The sequence below is a fragment of the Colossoma macropomum genome, unplaced genomic scaffold, assembly GCF_904425465.1.
Source record: "Colossoma macropomum unplaced genomic scaffold, Colossoma_macropomum, whole genome shotgun sequence".
In the NCBI taxonomy this organism is placed as follows: Eukaryota; Metazoa; Chordata; class Actinopteri; order Characiformes; family Serrasalmidae; genus Colossoma; species Colossoma macropomum.
Genome location: NW_023494809.1, coordinates 4886453 through 4909711, shown reverse-complemented (window position 1 = coordinate 4909711; position 23259 = coordinate 4886453). Strand labels below are relative to the sequence as shown.

Sequence of the window (23259 nt, the reverse complement as noted above, 5' to 3'; positions counted from 1 at the left end):
TAGCACAGCTCAGAGCTCCGCCACAGCCCGCCTTAGTTTAGTGTAGCTCAGTGACATCAAATTGATGCGTAGTAGCTTTAGCTCACATGTAGCAATATTAGTATTATAGCTCTTTAACGACCTCGTAATTCAGAGGATCCAGTGGTATTCGGGAGAAAAATGTTCACAGGACAAAACGTATTGGGCTCTGAACATTTTTATTTAACACAGGGGGCGCTAGAGGCGATTTTTGGAAAACCCTATTCATTCTGGCCATAGAGAAATGGGGCTTAGACCCGGATTTCCTAATATGGGCATAACGAGGACTACAGAACGACGCACGACTACAGTGGTCTATTTAAAGAAGTATTTACGTGACGTGAACGGTGACGCAAGCGAAATCATTTGCATTTTTATTATTCGATTTTTTTTAAATATTTACATCAAACAGAGCATGACGTGAGGGGCTATAAAGTGGCAAGAGAAGACAATAAACGCACATAACTGACACATTAAACCACTGATATCTCCGCTCTCTCTCCTTCTGGACGAACTTTATGCAAATGAGTTGAAAGACGTCCAATCAGATTGTTGATGTGGGGCGCTGTAAATCATTGTGTCCCGCCCACAGTCACACAGCGGGGTTAACGGTTAATCATGTTTTCAAAGACGTCATAGCGAAGTTTTAAAAATAATATTAGGCCACTGTACTTAATGTAAACAGCGCATGGCTACTGAAGATCTTTAAACCCCATATGGAAAAGAAATATATGTAGAATATATTTCTAAAATATGTTTAAAAAGGTATGAAAATAGCCAAAAAAAAACATTTTACCTTAATGTACTGTAATTGTTTGAAATACATTTTTAATTAAACAATATATTTGAAATACATCTCACATAACAGAACTACATGCCTATATATTTATTTTCTGTATGAGAGTATATTAAAAACCATAAAAATACAAATACAAATTCCACTTTAATGCAAGCAGAGAAAGGTTTTTACTGCATTCAAATTAGTTTAAAATTCAGATCTTTTTGAATAATTTTTAGCAGCTGCAGTTAATCAATCCTGACATCTGGGGGTGCTGCTGCACTCTCAGCACCCCCCACACACCACGTCCCAGGACAAAACTAAAATGGTACGTTTTCTTTGGGGACTATTTTGCCTCACAACACCCTGCATGTATCCCTCCAGCATGAATGGAGTTTAAAAATATGTTTCAGACCAAAAATCTCAAAACTATCATAAAACAGTGTCTCAGTCATCAGGAAGTGATTTCATAACCATTTCATGTAGTAACTTTCTGTGAGGGAGCTTTTAGAGGTGGACGTCTGGTTCCTATCACCACCACTGTGAATAATTCTGACTTGAGTGTGCTACATGGCAGTGATTTGAAAATCATGGTGTTTTTATTATTATTATTATTATTATTTGTAGTGTGTGAGTGTTCAAGAAGTATTCTCCTAAAAATTAATCTAAAATTTATTTTGAAAAAATATTGATTTCTTTACTCTGAATACAGATTCCAGATACACATATTCCACTGTATTCCAACCCTGTTTACAGCTGAGAAAGTCAGAAACACAAACAAGTACATAAAGTCAAGTCATGTAATTTATTTCACCCCCTACAAAAGATCGTATAACTCCAGCCAGAAATGCAGGATAAGAAAAGGATTTATTTGTGAACCCAATGCCCCTCATCCCTCTCTCTCCCTCTCTCTCTCTCTCTCTGTCTCTCTCTCTCTCTCTCTCTGGTTTAAATCTGCCATTAGTATTCACAGTGTTCGGGGTTTTGGGAGAGAACTCGGACCATCCATCGCACATTGCTAGGCAACAGCCTCAGGAGGCCGAGAATTCAGGCTTGAATCTGCTTTCAGTGTCGGATTTTTAAAAAATCAAATGAGCCAAAGAGCAATGAGGGCTGCAGAGCTCGAGCCCTGCTGACAACTACGCACGTCTGCAGTCAAGGAGCTGCGCTGGTGCCAGCGGTGAAGAAACCAAAGGTACAATTCTGACAGACTGGTGTGGTAAGAACAGCTCTGGAGCCCAAATCTGGATCTGCAACTTCAAATTTAAAGAGCTCATGTTGACCCTTGACCCCCAGCCAACCACAAACAGACCGAATTAGCTCATGCATAACCATGATTTGCATCTTGCAGCTCAGGAAAAGAGCCAAGTAACACAAAACACTGCCTGCTCAGATTTCTTAAAGGGCCTAAATCGTGGAAAATCAGGATCCTTGTGTTTTTGTTCAGTTTAAAACCATAATCACTCCCCAGGCCACACAGTCCATACAGGGAAGCTAGGTGACAGAACGACAGAGCGACAAGAGACAAACCAAGTTAAAAGCTTCCTCAACTTTATGCAAATCAGCTATGATGCAGTGAAATGGCAATCTAAGCGATTGCCTCAAACAAAATCCTCAGACCAATCGTAGACACGGGGGTCTGAGGACCCTGGCCTCTGATTTCTGAACTTTTTGTTCCTAGCGCCATTTCGGCCCTATTCCCAAAAGTATCACTCAAAGTATGGATGAGAAACATAAACCTGTGCTTATGACCTCATATTTTAAGCTAAATGACAACACACACACACACATTTCCTAAACCGCTTCTCCTTCTGGGTCGTGGGAGGAGCTGGAGTCTATCCCAGCACTCATTGGGCGGAAGGCAGGAGACACCCAGGACAGGTCGCCAGTCCATCGCAGGGCAATGACGACACATATACTACTTATTTTACACTTTCTTGTCTGAAGCCTGACAGTGAACGTGCAACAAGAGCAGAACACCCATAAGAGACAAACTTTAGGCCACGTTAGCTCCTCGTCACCTCCTCTAATGTCCATGTGTTCATTTTGAAAAACTTGATGTGCGTTTTTTCCTTCCGTTAAAATCAGACTCAGTGTAAATAGGCCTTAAACGTTGTGCTGTTCATGGCTGTCAGGAAGCAAACGGATCTGTTCTGTACATTTCAGCCTGGACTGTTTTTTGAAATGAGGCCCAACCCAGGGCAGCCAATCAGAACACAGGTTATTTACCTATGTCAGCCTTAAGTTATGAGTTATGAGCTTAGAATTATGAGTTATTCAAAATTTACTACATAAACCTACACAAATGCTGTAAGTGGACCTCAGGGAAAAAAGTAGAATATGGGCTCTTTTTACACAGCGACACATGGCAGGATGTTTGTACCGAGCTAGTGTGTCTTGTATAAGCAGCTGCTGGACGGCGTTACGCCTGGTGTCTTGTGGAGGACGTTTACTAAACACAGTCATGGTTGGTCAGGATTAAGATGCTGAGCTGATATCTCTGTCCTGTATCTCTGACCACAGCACAACATTTGGTCACGGAATGACTGCTTTAGCACAAATTGTGATTGTTTTTTTCTGCAAAGAGCAGCGAGTGCACGATGATTTAGACATGCAGTTAGCATCATGCTAACTGGTGTGGTATAAGCTTCCACTACATCCAGTGCAAAGCTGAAGAAGCAAACCTCATATCTCGGCTGATGTTTGTTGGGCTAATTCATTCATTTTCCGTCAAACTATCATTTTAAGGTTGAAGGTGCTGAAAAAGGGACACTTCTTCTTTAAAGCGGCTCGGCCAATCCTGTTCTAAGTCCTGCGTCTGAATTAGTGAAGCATTTTCCCTCCAGTTTGGACTCAAGAAGCTTAATGAAGTGGAAAGTGGGGACAGTGGGGCAGTGGGGGGTCGCGGGGCAGGGGAATGGGGTAGAATGGGGCAATTGTTCAAGGAACTCTTTTGAGCAACGGAGTGGCGCTAAACAAAATTTTCAGAGGCACCAGAGCAGGTATTAATGAGATAAGAATGCAGAGTGCATGTCTAGACTGCTGGAAGGACAATGCTAATGCTAACGTTTGCTAGCTTACAACTTCATAGTTAGAATCGGTGAATCAGTCTAGACTGAAAGGTTGTAAAGGACATCACTGTTTGCCTTTGGACAAGAGATCAGGCTGAAATGTTTGATTTTTGAATCATATTATGTCAAATATCCCCGAAGCAGACACACTATATATATATATGCACACAAATAAACAATATTGCATATGCACGACACAGCCACATGCATCCTATAGACACATGCATGATATAAGAACATGCATACACATACATTACACACGCACATATGTATGACACACATACATGCATAGATGTGCATAACACAGACATAAGCATGGTATAAGAACATGCAAATATATGAACAATATAGACATATGCATGACATAATGCATGTGCATGCATGTGCATACAACACATGCATTGCATAGATATATATGCATGATATAGATACAGGCATACAAAGGCATAATATAGACATAAGCATGATATAAGAACATGCAAATACATGCCTAATATAGATGTATGCATGATGTATACATGCGTACACATGCACTGCATATACATATGTATGGTATAAATACATGCATCATATAGTCACATGCATGATAAAAGCACATGCACACACATGCATTACATAGACATATATGCATGATATAGATACATACAAAGGCATAATATAGACATATGCATGGTATAAGAACATGCAAATACATGCAAAGTACACACATAAGCATGACAGATACGTGTGCACGTATTATATAGATGTGTTAAATAAAGACATGCATGATATAGATAATGCATTGACATGCATACTACAAACACATGCATGATGAAGTCATATGTGTAGTGCAGACACCTGCATGATACACACATCTCCCCTCAGCCCTCTTTGTGCTCCACCACTTCCCTCCTGCTCATCCTGAATGAAAGTGGGCCCATCAATGGGCCCTACATAATCCTATTTTCCCAAGAAAGGCTTTGCTGCACAACATAAAGCAACAGCTGTCTCTCTGTCCCCGCCGACCAATACACAGGCAGCATAGTGCATCAAGAAGGCCAGTGCTAGAACTTCATTCACGAATGCAAAGTAAGCAAAAAGCTAAGAATAAATGGCCACAACTGGCCACAACACAAAAAACACATTCTTACTACACTCTGAGCAACTTCATGCTGATAAACAACACCAGGCTGGCCTCTTCTGTTCTCTTCTACTATGCAATAAAGTGAATCTTGCAATGCAGAATAAAGTGCAGCAGAGTGGGATCTAGTTATGCACAGTTTAGGCCTCAAAACTAACTATTCCAAACTAACTTTTAGCACAGAAAAGAAGCAAATGTATAAAAACTGGACCCACTTGCCTACCTCCTTCAGTCCGGAGTGATATAAAGTGTCTCTCGGGACTGTGCACTGGGGGCATTTGCATTTCTCCGCTCCTCCCATCTCTTTTCAGCGATGCTATTGTTTGGCGCAGTGGGGGGGCTTCTTTACCCCCTTTAAAACACCCTAAACCCCCCCCCAAAACCACCCCAGCCCCGGGTAAACTCTCACTGGCCCGCGCGCACAGCGCTGCATGGTGAGGTGGGGTGACCCACAGCCACCTTCAGCCTCACACTACTAACAAACAAAATGAAACACAAGCAGATAAAGATAGACAAATGTATTAGTTTCAGATTTTACAGGGTTTTTACAGATTTTTCAGAATTTCTGCATAATTCAGTGAGTGAGATGTAAACAGAGAGATTTAGAGTGGTTTGGTGTGAAATGGTTCAGATGTCTTTACAGTGGTGGTGATAGGAACCAGGGGTCGCCATGACTACAACACAAATATAGACATTTTATTTACCATCCAGAACCACCAGTGAACCTACACGAGTCTTCTGAGTTTATATGGAATGTTGATGATGGAAAATAGTGGAAAATCTTTAGGGATGATTTTGCCCTGGAACACCCTGCATGAGAGCACAACGTTTGTGGTGGGCTGAGGGCCTAAAAACAAAACAATATACAAATAAAGAAGATAGGTGGGTTCCTAAAAATGTATTTGATAAACTATTTTTTAATATTTTTATTACATATTTTCAACATTTAGGTTCTCGAAAATGTATTTGATACTTTTTTAAATATTTAATTACATATTTTCAACATTCAAGTCCCTAAAATGTATGTTATACACTGTTTTTTTTACATTTTTATTACATATTTTTGACATTAAAGTTCCTAAAAATGTATTTTTTTACATATTTTCAACATTAAAGTTCCTAAAAATGTCTTTGATACACTGTTTTTTTTTATTTTTTTACTACGTATTTTCAACATTAAACTTATAGTTTAACTTACAATACAATTTTAAAAGGAAAATAGGAATTTTTCATATTTAAGCACAGGTATTTGTTCCCTCGGGGGTGATGTTAGGGCATTTTTCTGGTGGGTCAAATCAAACACCCTCACTGGTCAACACTTGCCTATGGGTCACACTTTGGGCACCACTGTGTTAAACTCCTCAGACATCTGGCAAGTTTCTCTAGAATGAAACTTATTTCAATATAGTTGACAATTCTGCTTTTTAACCACAAGAGGGTGCTGGAGCTCTTACTACAGCATCAGCACTGACCCTGTTTCTCTAAAGCAAGTTCTGTTTGTCCCGAGACCCACCAGCCGTTTGTGAAATGAAATAAAACATTAACTTTCCAAAATATAAGCCTTTAAGCTTTCACTGCACTTTTACTCAAGACTTATTCTCTCAAACACACACAACAGTGAACCTGATAAATGAACGAAATGATTAAATAATGACCTTTTTAAGCTTTTATCTGTTCTATATTCATATGTAGTCTGTTCAGATCTCAACTTCATGAAAGCATTAATGTATTTTCTAATATTGCGTTGGACGTTATGTGCCAATTTCCCAGACATGAGTTAAGCCTAGTCTAATACTAAATAGCAGTGTTAATGAAAGATCCTTCATGTAAATTTTTTTTGTTTAGTCTTAGGCTTAATCTGGGTCTGGGAAACTATCTCTTTTAAATGTGCTCTGCTCCATGCAGGCATCTGATTTATAGACTGGCTGGTGCTCCACTCTCATCACTGTGGCTTTCAGAATAAAGATCCCTGGCACTTTAGCAGAAACTAATGAATGCTGAAACTGTGCCACCTGCTGGTTTAAAAGTGCACAACATGGTCTTTTGTGTTTGCAAGCCACCACAACCAGTGCTTTAGCGTGGACTCTAGACCAGAGGTGTAGCTACAGGGGGGCCGAGGGGGCCTAGGTCTCCTCACTTGGTCAAAAAGCCAATGAAAATGTCACAAAATGTTATTTATCGCTGGCTAGCATCGCGCTGGGTGATGGAGGGGAGACGGGGGTCCATCCTGCCCACCCAGAGCGAGCGAGGCCAATTGTGCTCTCTTGGACTCTCTTGGCACCGCCAGGGATCAAACCTGCGATCTCCTGATGAGGGGGCCAATGCTTCGACGGTTGCACCACTCCAGCCCCCCATTGTGGAACACATCCTCCACAGAGACACACTTTTGCACAGTTAAATGCACGATTACTGTTTATTTACTGAATTTTACACACTGAGAAAAATCTAAAACATGAAATGTGGCCTGTGCAAAAGTCATGGCACATTATACATCTTAATTTTATTTTATCCAATATGTTAAACTCAACAGAGTTAAACAGAACTGGTGCACTAAAATGTGCAGAAAAATGCCATATTTCAGGGTGTCCCCTGTAGAGCATGTGCCAACCTATTTTTTACACAGAAAATAAAACGTGATTTGACTGGAGGTCAAACTTTTCCATACGACTCTATCTATAAAGAATTCTCTGCAGAAGACTTTAAAATACTGTGTGTACAAAGTACTTTATTAAAATATATATATAAAAAAACAAAAAACATATATGCATATATATATTGACCACTATAAATATGCATATGCTGTATAATCATACAATAAAATGTTAACAGATATATAGTTTCATACATACAGGTATATATATTTTTGCATTATAAATTGGCAGTGGTGTTGTGTACCCTGGTAACAGGGTGACCCCTCAGTCCACAGCGGGTCACCCTGGAGGAAAACAGCCTTTTTTTTTTAAATCTGAAAAGCTAAAGAGCAGCACCTTTCACCTGAGATTGGGTTTAGGAGAACAGCTAGAGTGTCACTGTAACTCTCGGTGGATGGCAGAGAGTGGACACGAGCAAAGCACCATGTGTCCGGTTTTAAATGTCCATTTGGAGATGACTGTTCTAGTCTTCTCTTCAAACTGAAGACGTGGGCGGGTGGTTCGGCGTAAAACTTGGAAATCCGAGAATTCCAGCTGAAACGTGAGGACAAAAGGAAGTCTTGAATCCACAGTTTTCTAGAAGCCTGGTCCTCAGCCTGTCTGCTGACCAAGAGAGGAAAGGAGAGAGTGAAGAGCAGTGGTCATCACACTCAGGTGCTGAAGTACCCCTGTCCTGCACATTTTAGCCTTTTCCCTCCTCAAACAATCCCCCTGCAGCTCAGTAAGGCTTTGTTAAAGGATTCTACATTTTTCTTGTATTTTCCTCCAAAAACAATCAACCTTTCAACCTCTCTTCATTCCATAGAACAAAACAGGCTGCTTCAGTTATGTGCCTTGAAGGCTATTATATGTAAATGACCTCTGTTCTTATTGGCTGGTTTAACTGTCTCTTCTACTCCAATTACTCTGCTGAAGCCTGTCTGCAGGAGCAACACTCCACATCACTTCAATGTGAAGGCTGGCTAAACTGCTGTAGGCTGAATGGGCGGTCATATATGAATGAGGTCATGGTTGTGACATCACAGCCATGATGAATTCAAAATACTCAGCTTAGTTTCTGTATATGGACTGTACAGACTGGGCCTGTATCCAATATTTTTCTTAAATTAATTTTTTTTGCTGATATGTATTGTATTGTGCCGTCACTGACAACAAGTCAGCTCCGCTTACTTAAGCATTACGTTTGGTTGCTGTTGAAAATAACCACATTAAGAGACATTATCGGGGGGTTAGTGGTGGGATTTCAAACGCTGTGGTGATGTGAGCGTGCACACAGGTCGGACTTAAGTGAAGGGAAAGTGTGTTTAGTAGTCACGTTCATCTGTAATCTTGTTGCAAGTCAAGTATATAGTTACTGCAAATTCGAGATCCATCCTTATACGCTGAGCAAGTCCACCTGTACAGTCGGAGGTGAGAGTAAGCTGCGAGGAAACTGATCACATGATCACACAGTAGAAGCTATCATAAGGTTTTCTCTACAGCTTCTATATTTAGTTTTAGCTAAATCTCATACGGTTTCTTTTATAGCTTCTATCTTTGTTTTGCCAAATCTCGTAAGGTTTTTACTTCAATATCCATCTCAAGTTTTCGTCCACAGCTTATTCTTTGCAGTTTTTACCATTTTTACAACGTTTTAGTTTTTACCGTTTTTCTGAAGGAGGGTCCCAAAAGCAATGCCTACTAAGGTTCCTTTTGGGTTAAAATGCTGCCCATTGAGAGAATGTGAAGACAGTGACCAGTCAGGCACAGATGAGTGAACTGCTGCCCTCTCAGGTTAACTCGTTAATTCACTGTAGGCTGGACATTCACTGTGTGAAAATGTAAACAACAAATCTACAGAAATGTCTGTTTATTTATTTTTTTGTACAATATTTGTTTCAGCCCTATAAATTACACCAGACTGTTTTTAGTAAGTAAGGTTCTTCACGCTATGGGCCCTTTAATTAGCTTATCAGTTAGGCTACGTTCACATTACCAGGTTGAAGTGGCACAAATCTGATTTTTTGCCCTAATGTGACTCAGATCTGATGTTTTCAGAGCTGTGTGGACGCACAAATCTGATCTTTTCAAATCCGACCTGAGTCACTTTCATATGTGGTCCTAGATCGGATCCGTATCTGATTCGTGGCCATGCAACCTTAATGTGACGCTCAGATCGGAATTCGTGTGCTTTTTTCTCCACTGCGCGTGACCACCATTCAGCGTTACCATGGCAACAGCGCCGAACAGAAGTTAAAGCCTGTAAACGGTGGAAAAGCAGCTCATCTCACCTTTTTCTCCTTCGTCTCGCTCTAATAATGAAGCTGAGAGCTGATCAGAGTTAATTATCTTCTCAGCGAAGCTCGTTCTGCTCGTTAGTTTGTGCTGATGATGAACGTGATTCATTCACGTGACGTTACTGAGTAGGATGAGCTCATGAGGGTCATTTCAGGACGCCGGTTCGTCACATTAATGACAGATTTGAGTCACTTACCTAAACGAGTGTGAACCATATTGTTAGAGAGATCGGATTTGAGCAAAAAATCTGATTTGAGCAACGAGGCTTGTAATGTGAACATAGCCTTGGATCATATGCAGGACAGAGGTACTCCAGGACCAAGATTAGTGACCACAGGAATAGACAGACTCTTCCACGCTGCCCTACAGGTGCAGTATTTGGTCATGTCTGATGATAGTGATGGTAGTGATGATGATGATGATGCTCATGGTGGTGATGATGCTCGTGCCGCTGGACCACTGGCAGCACGAAGCCTCCAGGGCTGCTGACAGACTCTCGGTCCGGCGAAGGCTGCTGCTGTTTGCCGGCCTGCTCTCTGACTTTTGCCCTGAGCCTCTTGCTGTGGCTGTGCTGTAGAGGGTGCTGGAGGTGCGTGGCCGGCTGTGATTGGCTCTGCTGGGGCAGATGATAAACATCCTGGCCTCCGTGGTGTCCAGCCTGAACTGGAGGATAATGCATATAACACTTACTGCCCCTCCCGCCTCCACTGACCGCTGCTGGGGTCATCCCACCTCCTCTGGACGCTCCTTTAGGGGATTTGCTGTGGGCCGGGCGGGCGTAGTGCTCAGCGATGACCTGAGAGCGGCGCTGCTGGGCGTGTGGTTCGGGCTCGTGCGAGCGAGAGCGGTTCTGAGAGTGAGACGTTCGGGTGGACTGATCCTGACGGACTGTAGGGGGCACTGTGGCTGAAAAGACAGAGAGAGTGGACAGAGAACAAAAGTGAACAAGTGAACAAAACAAAAACTGTGTTTGCTTCGACATGAAGTCGTCTCTGTCCATTCTCACTGACCTTCGAACCTGGAGGTGTAGTTCTCGATGCCAGCCAGATCCAGATAATGATTCCGCCTCTCCGTGTTTTCATCCACACAGTAATGATTCCGCGCCGGGGGGTCGGCGACCTGCCCTCTGAAACCGGGAACGTTTAATAACTCTCATTACTGCTGTGTATATAAACATTTGCAAAATACAAAAAGAGCAATTTTGGTTTATACTTAACTACTTTTATTACTAAAAGTACTTCTTTCTTCTTCTATAGCTTTTTCCAGTCTTTACTAAATCTTTCTTTAATTGGTTCTTTATGCAGTATTTATTACAAGGTTTCTTCTGTAAGATCGCGCTCCTTGTATCACTATTATCTCTATATTATCACTATATCCTCTGACCCCGTAGCCTATTTGCGAAATACTGCAGAGATTTTCTTGTATATTTAAAATCCAGGACAACATTGCTGCTTTATTTGACAGCCTCTATTACGCTGTATAATCTATAATCTATATGTGTTGGATTGTGTCAACTGCTCTCTGGAAATGATTTACTTGTATACTAAACCTACCCTGTAAGCACTGCTGGGGATCGGTGGGGAGGTGGGATTGTTGTGGGTGAAGTTTGCACTGCTACTATCTTTGTTACATGTAACTTTTATATAGTAGTTAAAAAATCGAATAAACATACTGATCGATCAAAAAACCTCTAGATCCAGTCTCTGCTCCTAAGGTTTCTTCTGGCCTGGTTACTGCCTTTCACTATTGTTCTACATACACATTTTGCTAAATCTTGTGAAGTCTCTTCTATAGCTTATACAGAACCCTTTAGTTAAATCTTTTAAGGTTTCTTCTGGACCTTCTACATCTAGTTTAGCTAAATTACCTAAGTTTCTGCCATGGCCTCAATACCTGTCTTTTGCTAAATCTTGAAGTTTCTTTCACAGCTTATTTTTTCCCACTTTTGCCATTTTTTCTATAATCTCTACAGCCATCTTTTGCTAGATCTCATAAAGTTTTCTATTTAACTTCTATAACAGATTTTGATAAATCTCTTACGTTTTCTTCTAAAGCTTCTATATCTAGTGTTAGTTAAATCTCATAAAGTTTCTTCTGCCTGAAGCTTTAGTGAAATCCTTTAAGGTTTTTATTCTACAACTTCTATATCTGTCTTTTGCTAAAGCTTGTATGTTTTCTACTATAGCATAAATATCTTTTGCTAAATCTGAAGTTTTCTTCCACAGCTCTTGTATCCTATGTTGTATATCTCGTAAGCTTTCTGCTATGGCTTTAATACCTGCCTTTTGCTAAATCTTGAGGCTTTTACAGCTTATTTTTTCAGTTTTTGCCCAGTTTTTCTATAGGATCTATATCTGTCTTTTGCTAATTCTCATAACATTTCTTCTTTAGATTCTACAACAATTTTTTTAAATCTTGTACAATTTTTTAAGCTATTATATCTAGTGTTAGCTAAATTTAGTAAGGTTTCTTCTACAGGTTCTACATGTACTTTTAGCTAAATCTCAAAGTTTCTTCTACAGCTTCTACATCCAGTTTTAGCTCAATCTTTTAAAGGTTTTATTCTACAACTTCTATATCTGTATTTTGTTTAATCTTAGATGTTTTATTCTGTAACTTCAACACACATTTATTGCTAAATCTGAAGGTTTCTTCCACAGTGCCTATACCAGGGGAGTCAAACTCAACCACTAAAAAGGCCATATTAAAAAATCTTAGCAAATCCGTGGGCCAGCTGTGTTTTTATTTCATTTTTACTTAACATTCTGCCATTGTTTATTTAAAATATGCCAAAACTGCAACACCAAAATAGGCATTAAATGCTTATTCAAAATTAATTCTAAATAAAAATAAATGATTTGATTTAGCTTTTTTTAAAGCTGCCTATTTTCTTGAACTAGACCCCAGGCATCTTTTCTTTTTGTGTAACTGCTGGCCCATGAATTGTTGCTGGGGAAGGGGGTCAGACCGCACACTATATTGCAGTGCATGCTGGGGATTGTAGTGCATCTCAGGGTGAAACAGGCTAATAATAATAGAAAATGAAAATAATTTTGCAGGCCGAATAGGACTGTGTCACAGAACCTGACTCGTGACTTGTGTTTGACACATGGATCCTATACCCTATGTTGCTAAATCTCTTAAGGTTTCTACTACAGCTTCTATATCCAGGTTTTGTGAAATCAGTCAGTTCTACTTGGTCTAGTTTTAAGGACGGTACTGCAGAAGCTGTACAAGTTACTGGAGTGGAAAGACCCAGAAATGTAGCCCAGGTATCTTGCAGTGTCTGACCTGATGTGTGTGGAGTGTCGTCTGTCTGCTCCGCGCACTTCCTCCTGCTGGGTGGACTCCACACGGCTACAGTTCCAGTCTCGCTCTGACAGGAGGAGGCAGTTAAAGATTTAACCCAGACGGGCCTTTAAAACCATCAATGTGACAGTACTGTGGTCCAAACCAAGTGAGGTTAGCATGTGAAAGCGTGCACCATCACTGGAATATGAGTGTGAACAGTAGTGATTTGTGCTACATTTGCTCCTCTGTGTGTGTTACCTGTTCCAGAGTGTGTGTGTTCTCTGCGACGGTTGCTGGGGTCCGGAGTAACGGTCAGTTTCACCCTCAGTGTCTTACTCTTGCTGTGGCACGACTGGTTTACTGAGGCATCCACCACATCATAGATAGTGTGCATGAGACTGGACATGTCCTGAACAATCACACACAAACACACACCAAACCAAATCATCACACTGTGCTGGACTGGAACCCTGGACTGGAGCTGGACACTTTCCAGAGCACTTTTTGATGGTTTCCCCTCTTTTTCCAAACTACACAGACCGCTGACCAACAGGCACAAACATACAGACATACTCGGTGGCAGAACCAATTAAAATCTTAATTTTATCTGGAGGTTCATCTGATATGTTTTGTTGACTTTCTAAGTGTAGATAAGTGAACTTATACTCTACAGAGAACACGTCTGCACATTTTTATCCACAACTACTGTTAATTTGCTAAATTTAACATTTTGGGGGAAATAAAATAAAATAAAAATAAATAAAATTAAATAAAAAAATAAATAAAATTAAAATCTTACTTTTGTTTGAAAGTTTATCTGAAACGTTTTGATGATTTTCTAAGTGAAAATAAGTGACCTTATCCTCTACAGAGAACATACTTCTGCACACTTTAATACACAATTACGGTTTATTTGCTTAATTTAACATATTGGGGGGAAATAATAAAACATACAATGTGGTATATGAAAAGATTATGGCAAATTTAATATTTTATGTAGAGCACTCATTTACTTATTTACACTTCTGCTTATTCATAAGTATACAATTATACTTATATATACGTATATTGTTTATATGCTTACACTTTTTTACTTATTTACAACAAAACATGACTTTGATACAGATTCCTGAAAGAATTTGAGCAGCCAATCAGGGAATAGGCATGTTTTTATTAAGCTGGGAATTCTGGAATAAGCATGTTTTTATTAAGCTGTTAACACTGCAGGCCGCTCAGCTGGTGTAAAATCTCACCTCTTTGGTGACTTTGCCACTGTTGTCGAAGTCATAGAGGGTGAAGACCCACTCCTGCCTGTTATCATCCTCCAGAGAGACGTCACACTCCAGCTCCTGTTAATACATACATAATACACACCTGCAGTTACTCCACAACCAGCAGGAGGAGCATGCACTTCAAATGAGCACCTGCTCAACTAAAAAGCTTAAAAACTCCTCTTTCAACTCCGGTTTTAATTTATTTTTTAATCTCTGTAAGTGGAGATGCACCAAAACGCAGCCAAAAAAATAAAGAACACTATGAAGTGTTGAAACACTTAGTGAGTCCTTTGACTGATCTGACTAATAAACGAGAATCTGGGATTAAAAACGCTGATTGTTTCCTTCTCTCTTCGCACTGGTCAACAAGACGCGCTCAATCTGGAACATCAGACACGAGATTTCTAATCTGTGTTCATGTGGAGCATCAGTATCACCCAAGAACTTCTCCACTGCAGGTTTGATAGCACCTGAAAACACGATTTGATTGTCATCTATACACTGTTTATAAAAACAACTACAGTGGAAAAAATTTTGAATTCATTGTCTTTATAAACTGCTGTTCTCTGTTGTTGAGGCCACAAACTGTAATACTCTTAATATATTTATTTTCTGCAAACTATTCTAGTTATTGTCAGTTCAGTTTTGTCCTATTGAAATTAGAATTTATCAAAATAAAAGTGTATTTTTTATACCCTTTCTTATGGTTTTGGACAGGAATTTCATTTTAGTACATCACTATTAGTACTGCGTTTCACAAGAGCTCTAAAGGTATAAAGAACTTCGGGAGACCCTAAAATATTTATTGCCTGCTGCCAATCATAGAGCAAAGTAAAACCCTGAACAGTAAATGTTGCGGGAAGCTGCAGTCATAGATTAAGTATTAAATGTGTAGCTTAGTCTCCTGAACTTTTCAAACCACTGTGCTCATGTCTACAGCTACGAATAAGAGCCCAGCTTCAGCCTCACTCAGGCGAATAATGTTGGTCTGTTTATATGGCTGGTGAACAGTGACGGAGACAGATGAGGAGAACATGTCTGAATTCATTCACTGATTCACATGTTTTACCACTGCTTAGTGAAATAAGGAGTCCCCCCCATTATAGCTCAATGTTACTGACTCGATTCAGCCTAAGGACTCATCTGGGTCATAGTCAGGGAGTTTAGGAGAGATAATGTGTTTCTTACGTCCAGGCTGATGCGTTTCCTCCCTTTGCTGGTCTCTCTCTGTCCTTCCTCACACTGAACAAACTGCAGCAAACTCTCACAGCCCTCCGCTTTCTCAGGGGGAAGGACCACTATACACACACACACACACACACACACACATACAGTCAGAGTGAGTAAGTTTATAAAAAACACACCAATAATGAATAATCCTTGAATGAATAAATCTTATAATATATATAATGAATTTAAGAGCCCATGTGGCTGAAGTCCACTTATGTTTGTTTGATTTTATATACCAAAAACAGTTATAATTCATTTCTATACGACCATTTTATAACCTCTTGTTACCCCATACAGTTAAACAGGCTGTTTTTGTGACTGTGCCTTTAAGATATGTGTGTGTAAGATATGATATATGTAAATGAGCTCTCTTCTGATTGGCTACCCTGTATTTTGCCTCACTCAGAAAGAAGTCTACTCCTTATAACCTCAGGATATATGTAAATGTTTTTTTGTGCAAAAGCAATGAATTTAATATATATATATATATATATATATATATATATATATATACATGTCTGGGAGCTGCTGTGCAATGTGGGTAATTCTGTACATACCCTCTAGAGGGCAGTGATGTCCTAAAATTGGTCCATCTTTCAGCTCACCACTCTGTGACTCCTGTAGGGTGGGGGGAGAGAGAAGAATCAGAGTCAGAATCAGAATCAGAGACAGAGAAAGAAAAGAGAGAGATGTGACCACAAGGGCTGTGCCGATAAGAGAACTACCCATCAATCAAACTCAACAACTGGATTTCCATTTTTACTAATTTTGTTTTGACACTTCAAACCTTACCAATCCTTCTCATCTATCTGTCTGTCTGTCTGTCTGTATACATTGCTATAGTTCAGTCAATGTGGATGAAAGCATTTAAGGTAGACAGAAGGATGCACACCGTCTTTATTGAACCGCAACCCAATCCTGATCCAACTGTGACACTGCGTTGCAATCAGATTTAATTCTGATTCTTAAGGAAACGATTCAACACAAATGTAACTGAAGGATCAATCAGCACAGTAAATGACCAAGAAGTGGGGGCATTTATGGAATATTATTATAAACGATTATAGTCGATTGCGGTATTCCCAAACTGATGCAGGTGCCACAGTGAGAACCGGCAGCAGCACTAAAGTTGAGCTCAGCACCAAATGCCTGCTGATCGTGTTTCATTTTTGGTCCGGATTACGGCCACCACAGTCCAGCTTCAGCTTCCAGCCTCTGTCCAGCTCCCACAAACCCCTGCACTCATCCAAACAAGCTGCACACACTCCATCTTCCTGGCAAAGACCAAACACCATATCTGGCCTAATGCACCTCATGGCCAGCAAAAACTGAGCTACGTATTTTCAGCAGGAAGGGCTGAGGGCAGTGCAGTGGGCCAGCACACATTCTGATTTAACTAGGACAGAACTCAACAATTCATAGCAGCTACTGAATCAATCATATTAGTCACTGAATAATTCGTAGTAGATACTGATTCACTCACAGAAGATACTGAATAAAGTGGATGAGTAATTCATAATAGCTGCTGAATAATTTATAGCACATACTAAATAATTCTTAGTAGATACTCACTAATTTATAGATACTGAATAATTTATAGTAGCTACTGAATAATTGATGAATAATTCATAGTATATACTTAAATAGATACAAGATACTAAGTAATTCATTGTATATACTGAATAATATATGAGATAATAAGTAATTCATAGGATATACTGAATAATTCATAAGAGATACTGAATAATTCATAGTATTTACTGAATAATACACGAGATACTGGATAATTCATAGTATATACTGAATAATAGACACGAGATACTGAATAATTCATAGTATATACTGAATAATAGACACGAGATACTGAATAATTCATAGTATATACTGAATAACAGATACGAGATATTGAATAATTAATAGTATATACTGAATAATTTATATGAGATACTGAATAATTCATGGTAGATAGTGGATAGAGAGTAAAAACTTTATTATAAGTATAGAGTATAAGGAGTTAACCCTTAGAATCTTAGCATTGTTACTATAGGTTTGCTGTGCTAACTAAACTTAAATGTAATTCTGTACTTAATTATAAAATTATGTAAGAATTACATTTGATTTACATTCTGTATCAACAGATTTGAGTCTGCAGATAAATAACTGTCTTATGGGTACTGACTGAATAGGGATAGTCAGTAACCTTCACTTGTTGAATAAAGGATATTATTTCAAAGGCTGTTTCAGCTTGCGTGTGTGTTTCTGAATGAGTGTGTATTTTGGTTGTTAAATTGGTTGTAAAATTCCTCTGCAGTGGGCTGGATGTGATTAACAGAACAAACTCTTCAGAAACTGGAGGACGGCAGGAGAGACAGTCACACCCACGTCAATTCCAACCTGTTCAGTTGCACAGAGTGAAACAGCAGCTCCATCTGCCACTGCAAATAACGCTGAAACTGAAAAGCCTCTCTTCTTTACTGTGACTGGACATGCGCTGATACTCAATAATACAGCATACCGCAATATTCAACACGTGATAATGTGTCAAGCGCTCTATAATGTTCTATAATACTTGTATGAGCCACACAGTCATTCTGACAGACTGTAATACACTACAGGAAGTGTAGGGGGCGATATGGCTTCTACTGTTTCATTTAAAAAGCCTCTATAATGTTCATATGATCCACACAGTCATTCTGACAGACTGTAATACACTACAGGGAGTGTAGGGGGCGATATGGCTTCTATTGTTTCCTTTAAAAAGCTCTATAATGTTCATATGATCCACACAGTCATTCTGACAGACTGTAATACACTACAGGAAGTGTAGGGGGCGATATGGCTTCTATTGTTTCCTTTAAAAAGCTCTATAATGTTCATATGATCCACACAGTCATTCTGACAGACTGTAATACACTACAGGAAGTGTAGGGGGCGATATGGCTTTGAATGATGGCGGCAGCAACAAGAGGAATGGAATAAGTCAGAATGGTTTAATTAGTCAATAATTGTTGTGAGGTCACATGGTATATTAAAAACAAAACAAACGTATAATTTTTCACATTTTTATACATAGGTATCTTTCAGAACTGGAGCTGGATTTGTGAGAAGATCTACTAAAATCTGCCAAATTTGTCTCCCTGCTCTCAAACAGGGTGTTTCTGAGGATTAAATGAAACTCTCAGCATTCCCAGTCAAATGTACGTGCATCCTCTGCACTGGCTCCACACCAGCAACCCCATACACAGCGTCTCTGCTCCTATGTGCTGCCCATATGCTTCATTAATGGCCTTTCAGCTGTGGAGAACATTACAGCCTTCCATATCTCTAATACACCCTCATTCCATATAGATCAGCTTCTAAAAGCCACTAAACCTGAACAACAGAACTATAAACAACATGCAAAACAACATGTTTTGAAATGATGGAGGCTGGTGGAACATCTGGATTCAAGGCCGCCTCGTCTTGTGGTTGTGAAACGAGCGCCGTGTGACTCAAGAACTACCAGCGTGTTAAAACTCAGAATGAGATTGTGATGAACCAGAGCAAAAACGAGGAAAAAGTCCGGCACATAACCACAGGAATATGTCACAGATATGTATGTATTATATAAGGAAGCATCTATATGCAATAATAATGTCTCACATGTATTATATACATATCGCTGCTGTCAGATCAAAACCTTCTATCTCCAAAAAAAATAACTTTACAGGAGAAGGAAAAAACATATTTTATGTTTAATGTAAGTCAATGGAACCAGACTTTTTTCCAAGTCATTTTGGGCCATTTCTTTTGGTCCATTCATCATGAAATTTACACACAATGTAAAGAGCAACAGGCATTTTCAAATTATGTCAAAAACTGAAAAATGACAAAAATGGAGATACAAGGTTTTGTTCTGACAGCAGGGATATGTAAGTATCTATATATGATAATAATGTCCCATATGTATTATATATATTTATATTTATCATTTTAGGCTGCCGTTTTAGGAACTGGCCAAAGACAACAGATGAAAATTAGCCTATAGGGCTAACAGTATTTGTATCTTTTCTGTTGATTAATGAGAACTGTATCTATATGTAATAATAGTATGTCCCATATATGATAGTAGCATGTCCCATATGCATTATATATATGTAAGTACCAATATATAATAGCAATATATACTTTACGTATATATTTAAATACATCCGCAAACATCTACAGTACCGTGCAAAAGTGATTTATTTAAAAAAGATCATTTATTTAATTTCCAGTTTGTTATTACTTTTTCAGCACCAGCAAAAAAGCATTAAACATATCTATTGGACAATTACCCAGAATCCAAAACATCGAAACATAATATTGAATCATACTGAAAGTCAATATTATGTTTAGATGTTGTGGATTCTGTGTAATTGTCCGATAGATACAAGTATCTTTCAGAACTGGAGCTGGATTTGCCAGAAGATCTACTAAAATCTGCCAAATTTGTCTCCTTGCTCTCAAACAGGGTGTTTCTGGGGATTAAATGAAACTCTCAGTATTCCCAGTCAAATGTACGTGCATCCTCTGCACTGGCTCCGTATAAATAAGTAAACGTGTAAATGAATAAGTACTGAAAATGTACGACGAAAACAAACACTGATCTGTGTCTCTGGAAACGTGTGCTTGAGCATGTGTTTCGAAATGTGAATGTAATGCACTACAGCAGGTCCACAGCACACAGGAAGCCTTTGCGTCTTTATTGCCGCCCCTCGCATTTCCACAGGGCAAAAACATCAGAGCTTTACTGCAGCACCAGAGCTCAAACACATCCATATGTGAGAGACTGTTGTGCAACATGACAGGGTTTGGAGTCATTTGGCAGGGTGGATAAATCAACAGCAGAAAAGAGTCGTATGACATTTTCTCCCAGGTTCCTTTGAATGTAACAGCAATCTGTACTGTTCCTCCTGACATCAGTTCTGGCTTTACTTTCAACTTAAGTGTCTCTGCTTTCATAGTGCAAAGCCTTCTGCAACTCAGCTGAGACTTGTTTTATACTCAGTCACCTCAACTGTGTGAAAGTAATTAATCAGCCAATCCAAACACAGTTAATGTACCGTGTCAAATAATATCACTTCAACTAAGTGGACACACTCTTGAAAATCAAGAGGCCAAAAAGGGTTCTTTACGTGATGCCATAGAAGCACTTTTGGTTCCCTAAAGCACCTTTCAGGGTGTCCAAGCATATATAAACCAATCAGGCGTAACATTATGACCACCTCCTTGTTTCTACGCTCATTGTCCATTTTATCAGCTCCACTTACTATATAGGTGCACTTTGTAGTTCTACAGTTACAGACTGTAGTCCATCTGTTTCTCTGATACTTTGTTAGCCCCCTTTTACCCTGTTCTTCAGTGGTCAGGACCCCCATGGACCCTCACAGAGCAGGTACTATTTGGGTGGTGGATCATTCTCAGCACTGCGGTAACACTGACGTGGTGGTGGTGTCTTAATGTGGTGTGTTACTATTCTCAGTCCATCAGCGACACTGAGGTGTTTAAAAACTCCAGCAGCACTGCTGTGTCTGATCCACTCAGACCAGCACAACACACACTAACACACCACCACCACGTCAGTGTTACTGCAGTGCTGAGAATGATCCAGCACCCAAATAGTACCTGCTCTGTGAGGGTCCATGGGGGTCCTGACCACTGAAGAACAGGGTAAAAGGGGGCTAACAAAGTATCAGAGAAACAGATGGACTACAGTCTGTAACTGTAGAACTACAAAGTGCACCTATATAGTAAGTTAAGTGAGCTAATCTATGGATGTAGATGAGGAGGTGATCCAGATTTTAGAGAATGTAGTTCTTAGGAGCTTCTAGGCATATATATTGCGTTTAGCTCCACTGCTGCACTACCTTCACTGGCTTCCTGTATCTGACCGCATCAGATTTAAAACCCTGATGCCTGCAAAGCCAAAAACGGACCAGCCCCTCCTTACCTGATGGCAATGGTCAAAACTTTAATCATACCTTGAGCTCTTCAAGCTCCAAGTACAGCTCGGCTTGACCCTCCATCCTTCAAGACGAGTGGAAGACAAGCATCAAGATTTTTCTCTGACCTGGAGCCCAGGAGGTGGAATGAACTCATCAGACTCTCGTGGTCTTCAAACGCAGACTGAAGGCACATCTCTTTTTACAGCACTGAAGTGAGCATTAATTAAAGTACTTATTGAAATGCACTGCACTGCACTATCTATGTTTAATTCTCTTTCTATTCTCTATGTATCAACACAGGCTTTTCCAGCAATATCTGAGCTCAGGAGTAGCTTTTAGTCCAACCTATCAGGAACTAGCAAAGATACTTTCTCTGAGTGGACAATAAAGCACTCTGGATAAGAGCGTCTGCTAAATGCTGTAAATGTAGATGGAAATGTAGGTCAATAAACAATATGGTATCTCTACAAAATCCATGGAGAATATCAAGATTATCCAAGGAGTGAATCAAGAATATCAGTAGTTTCAAGACTATCAGATGTCTAGCAAGAAGCACAGTTGCTGCTGTTGGAAGAAACCTTAAATCTCCATTTTTGTTGTTTTTTGACATAATTTGAAAATGCCTGTTGCCCTTAGAAGTAGGTTTTTTCCTTCTGCTGTAAAGTTATCACGTTTACATGCAGACTAATAATCCGTTAATAATCCGACTAATAGCTCAATCGGAACAGAATACGTCCATGTAAACACCTCAATCGGAACGGACTAGTGCGATTGAGGCCATTCGGAATACAGTATCTATCCGATTGATCGAGGTGGGTAATCCTGTAAATAATCCGTTAAATAGAAGAATAATATCCGTGTAAACGCCTGTATCTGATTACATTCCCTATCGGAAAGTTTAAGTCCGTTCTGATCATGTTCGTCGCGTCGTAGTGAAAGTTTATACCGTTCAACATGGCGGAGCAGAAACTGGTCTGCAGAGGAGACGAAGTTTATGGTCTGATCTTTAAAAGACGGCGGTGGGACGGACGTCCAGCTTATGTGTCTCAGAACGCGACGTCTTCCTCTCGGCCTTCTTTAATAAGGACATGTGAAGGACGTTTTCCTGAGTATGACATCATTTTAAAGCAGTTAAAAACACAAGCACTGCTCACTGCTGCTCATCTCACTCTGACTGGACTCACGTGATGCTGGTTGTCATGGTAATGTCTACACTAAGTGGTTCTCTACGCATGCGCATAGTTTTGGATCTGATTACTTGTAGTGAGCATGTAAACGAGATTTTCATCAGACTGTTGAGTAGATAAGCAGCTCAGCAGAGTATATAAGCAGCTCAGTCCTCATCTATAATCAGAATGTGTTCAATCAGATTGAAAAAAATCTTTGCATGTAAACACAGCTGATTTGTAGATATGTGGTTTTGTGCTGACACCAGCAATACGACTTTGCTATGAACTATTACGTATCAGAGCTATCAAGTTATCTTCCACGCGAGTCACAGCCTCTAATCACTGGTATGGAAACCTTTCACCACGTAAAGCTCACCTAAATTAAATCGACTGAATCACCAAACAGAGCCACTG

The 23259-nt window shown here is 39.7% G+C and overlaps 1 protein-coding gene across 1 annotated transcript in view; it reads right to left on the bottom strand.

The window, feature by feature from the left end:
- Window positions 1-10104: 10104 nt before the first annotated feature.
- Window positions 10105-23259, bottom strand: part of nkd2b (NKD inhibitor of WNT signaling pathway 2b) — a 50050-nt gene continuing 36895 nt past the window's right edge. Inside the window, exons 4-10 of the mRNA XM_036558840.1 lie at window positions 16268-16328; window positions 15669-15778; window positions 14460-14555; window positions 13465-13615; window positions 13207-13291; window positions 10926-11041; window positions 10105-10821 (exon numbers count right to left, since the gene is read on the bottom strand). Of these exons, the coding sequence (XP_036414733.1) occupies window positions 10298-10821; window positions 10926-11041; window positions 13207-13291; window positions 13465-13615; window positions 14460-14555; window positions 15669-15778; window positions 16268-16328 (1143 nt within the window). The 3' untranslated portion in view covers window positions 10105-10297. The remainder of the gene's footprint in view (window positions 10822-10925; window positions 11042-13206; window positions 13292-13464; window positions 13616-14459; window positions 14556-15668; window positions 15779-16267; window positions 16329-23259) is intronic.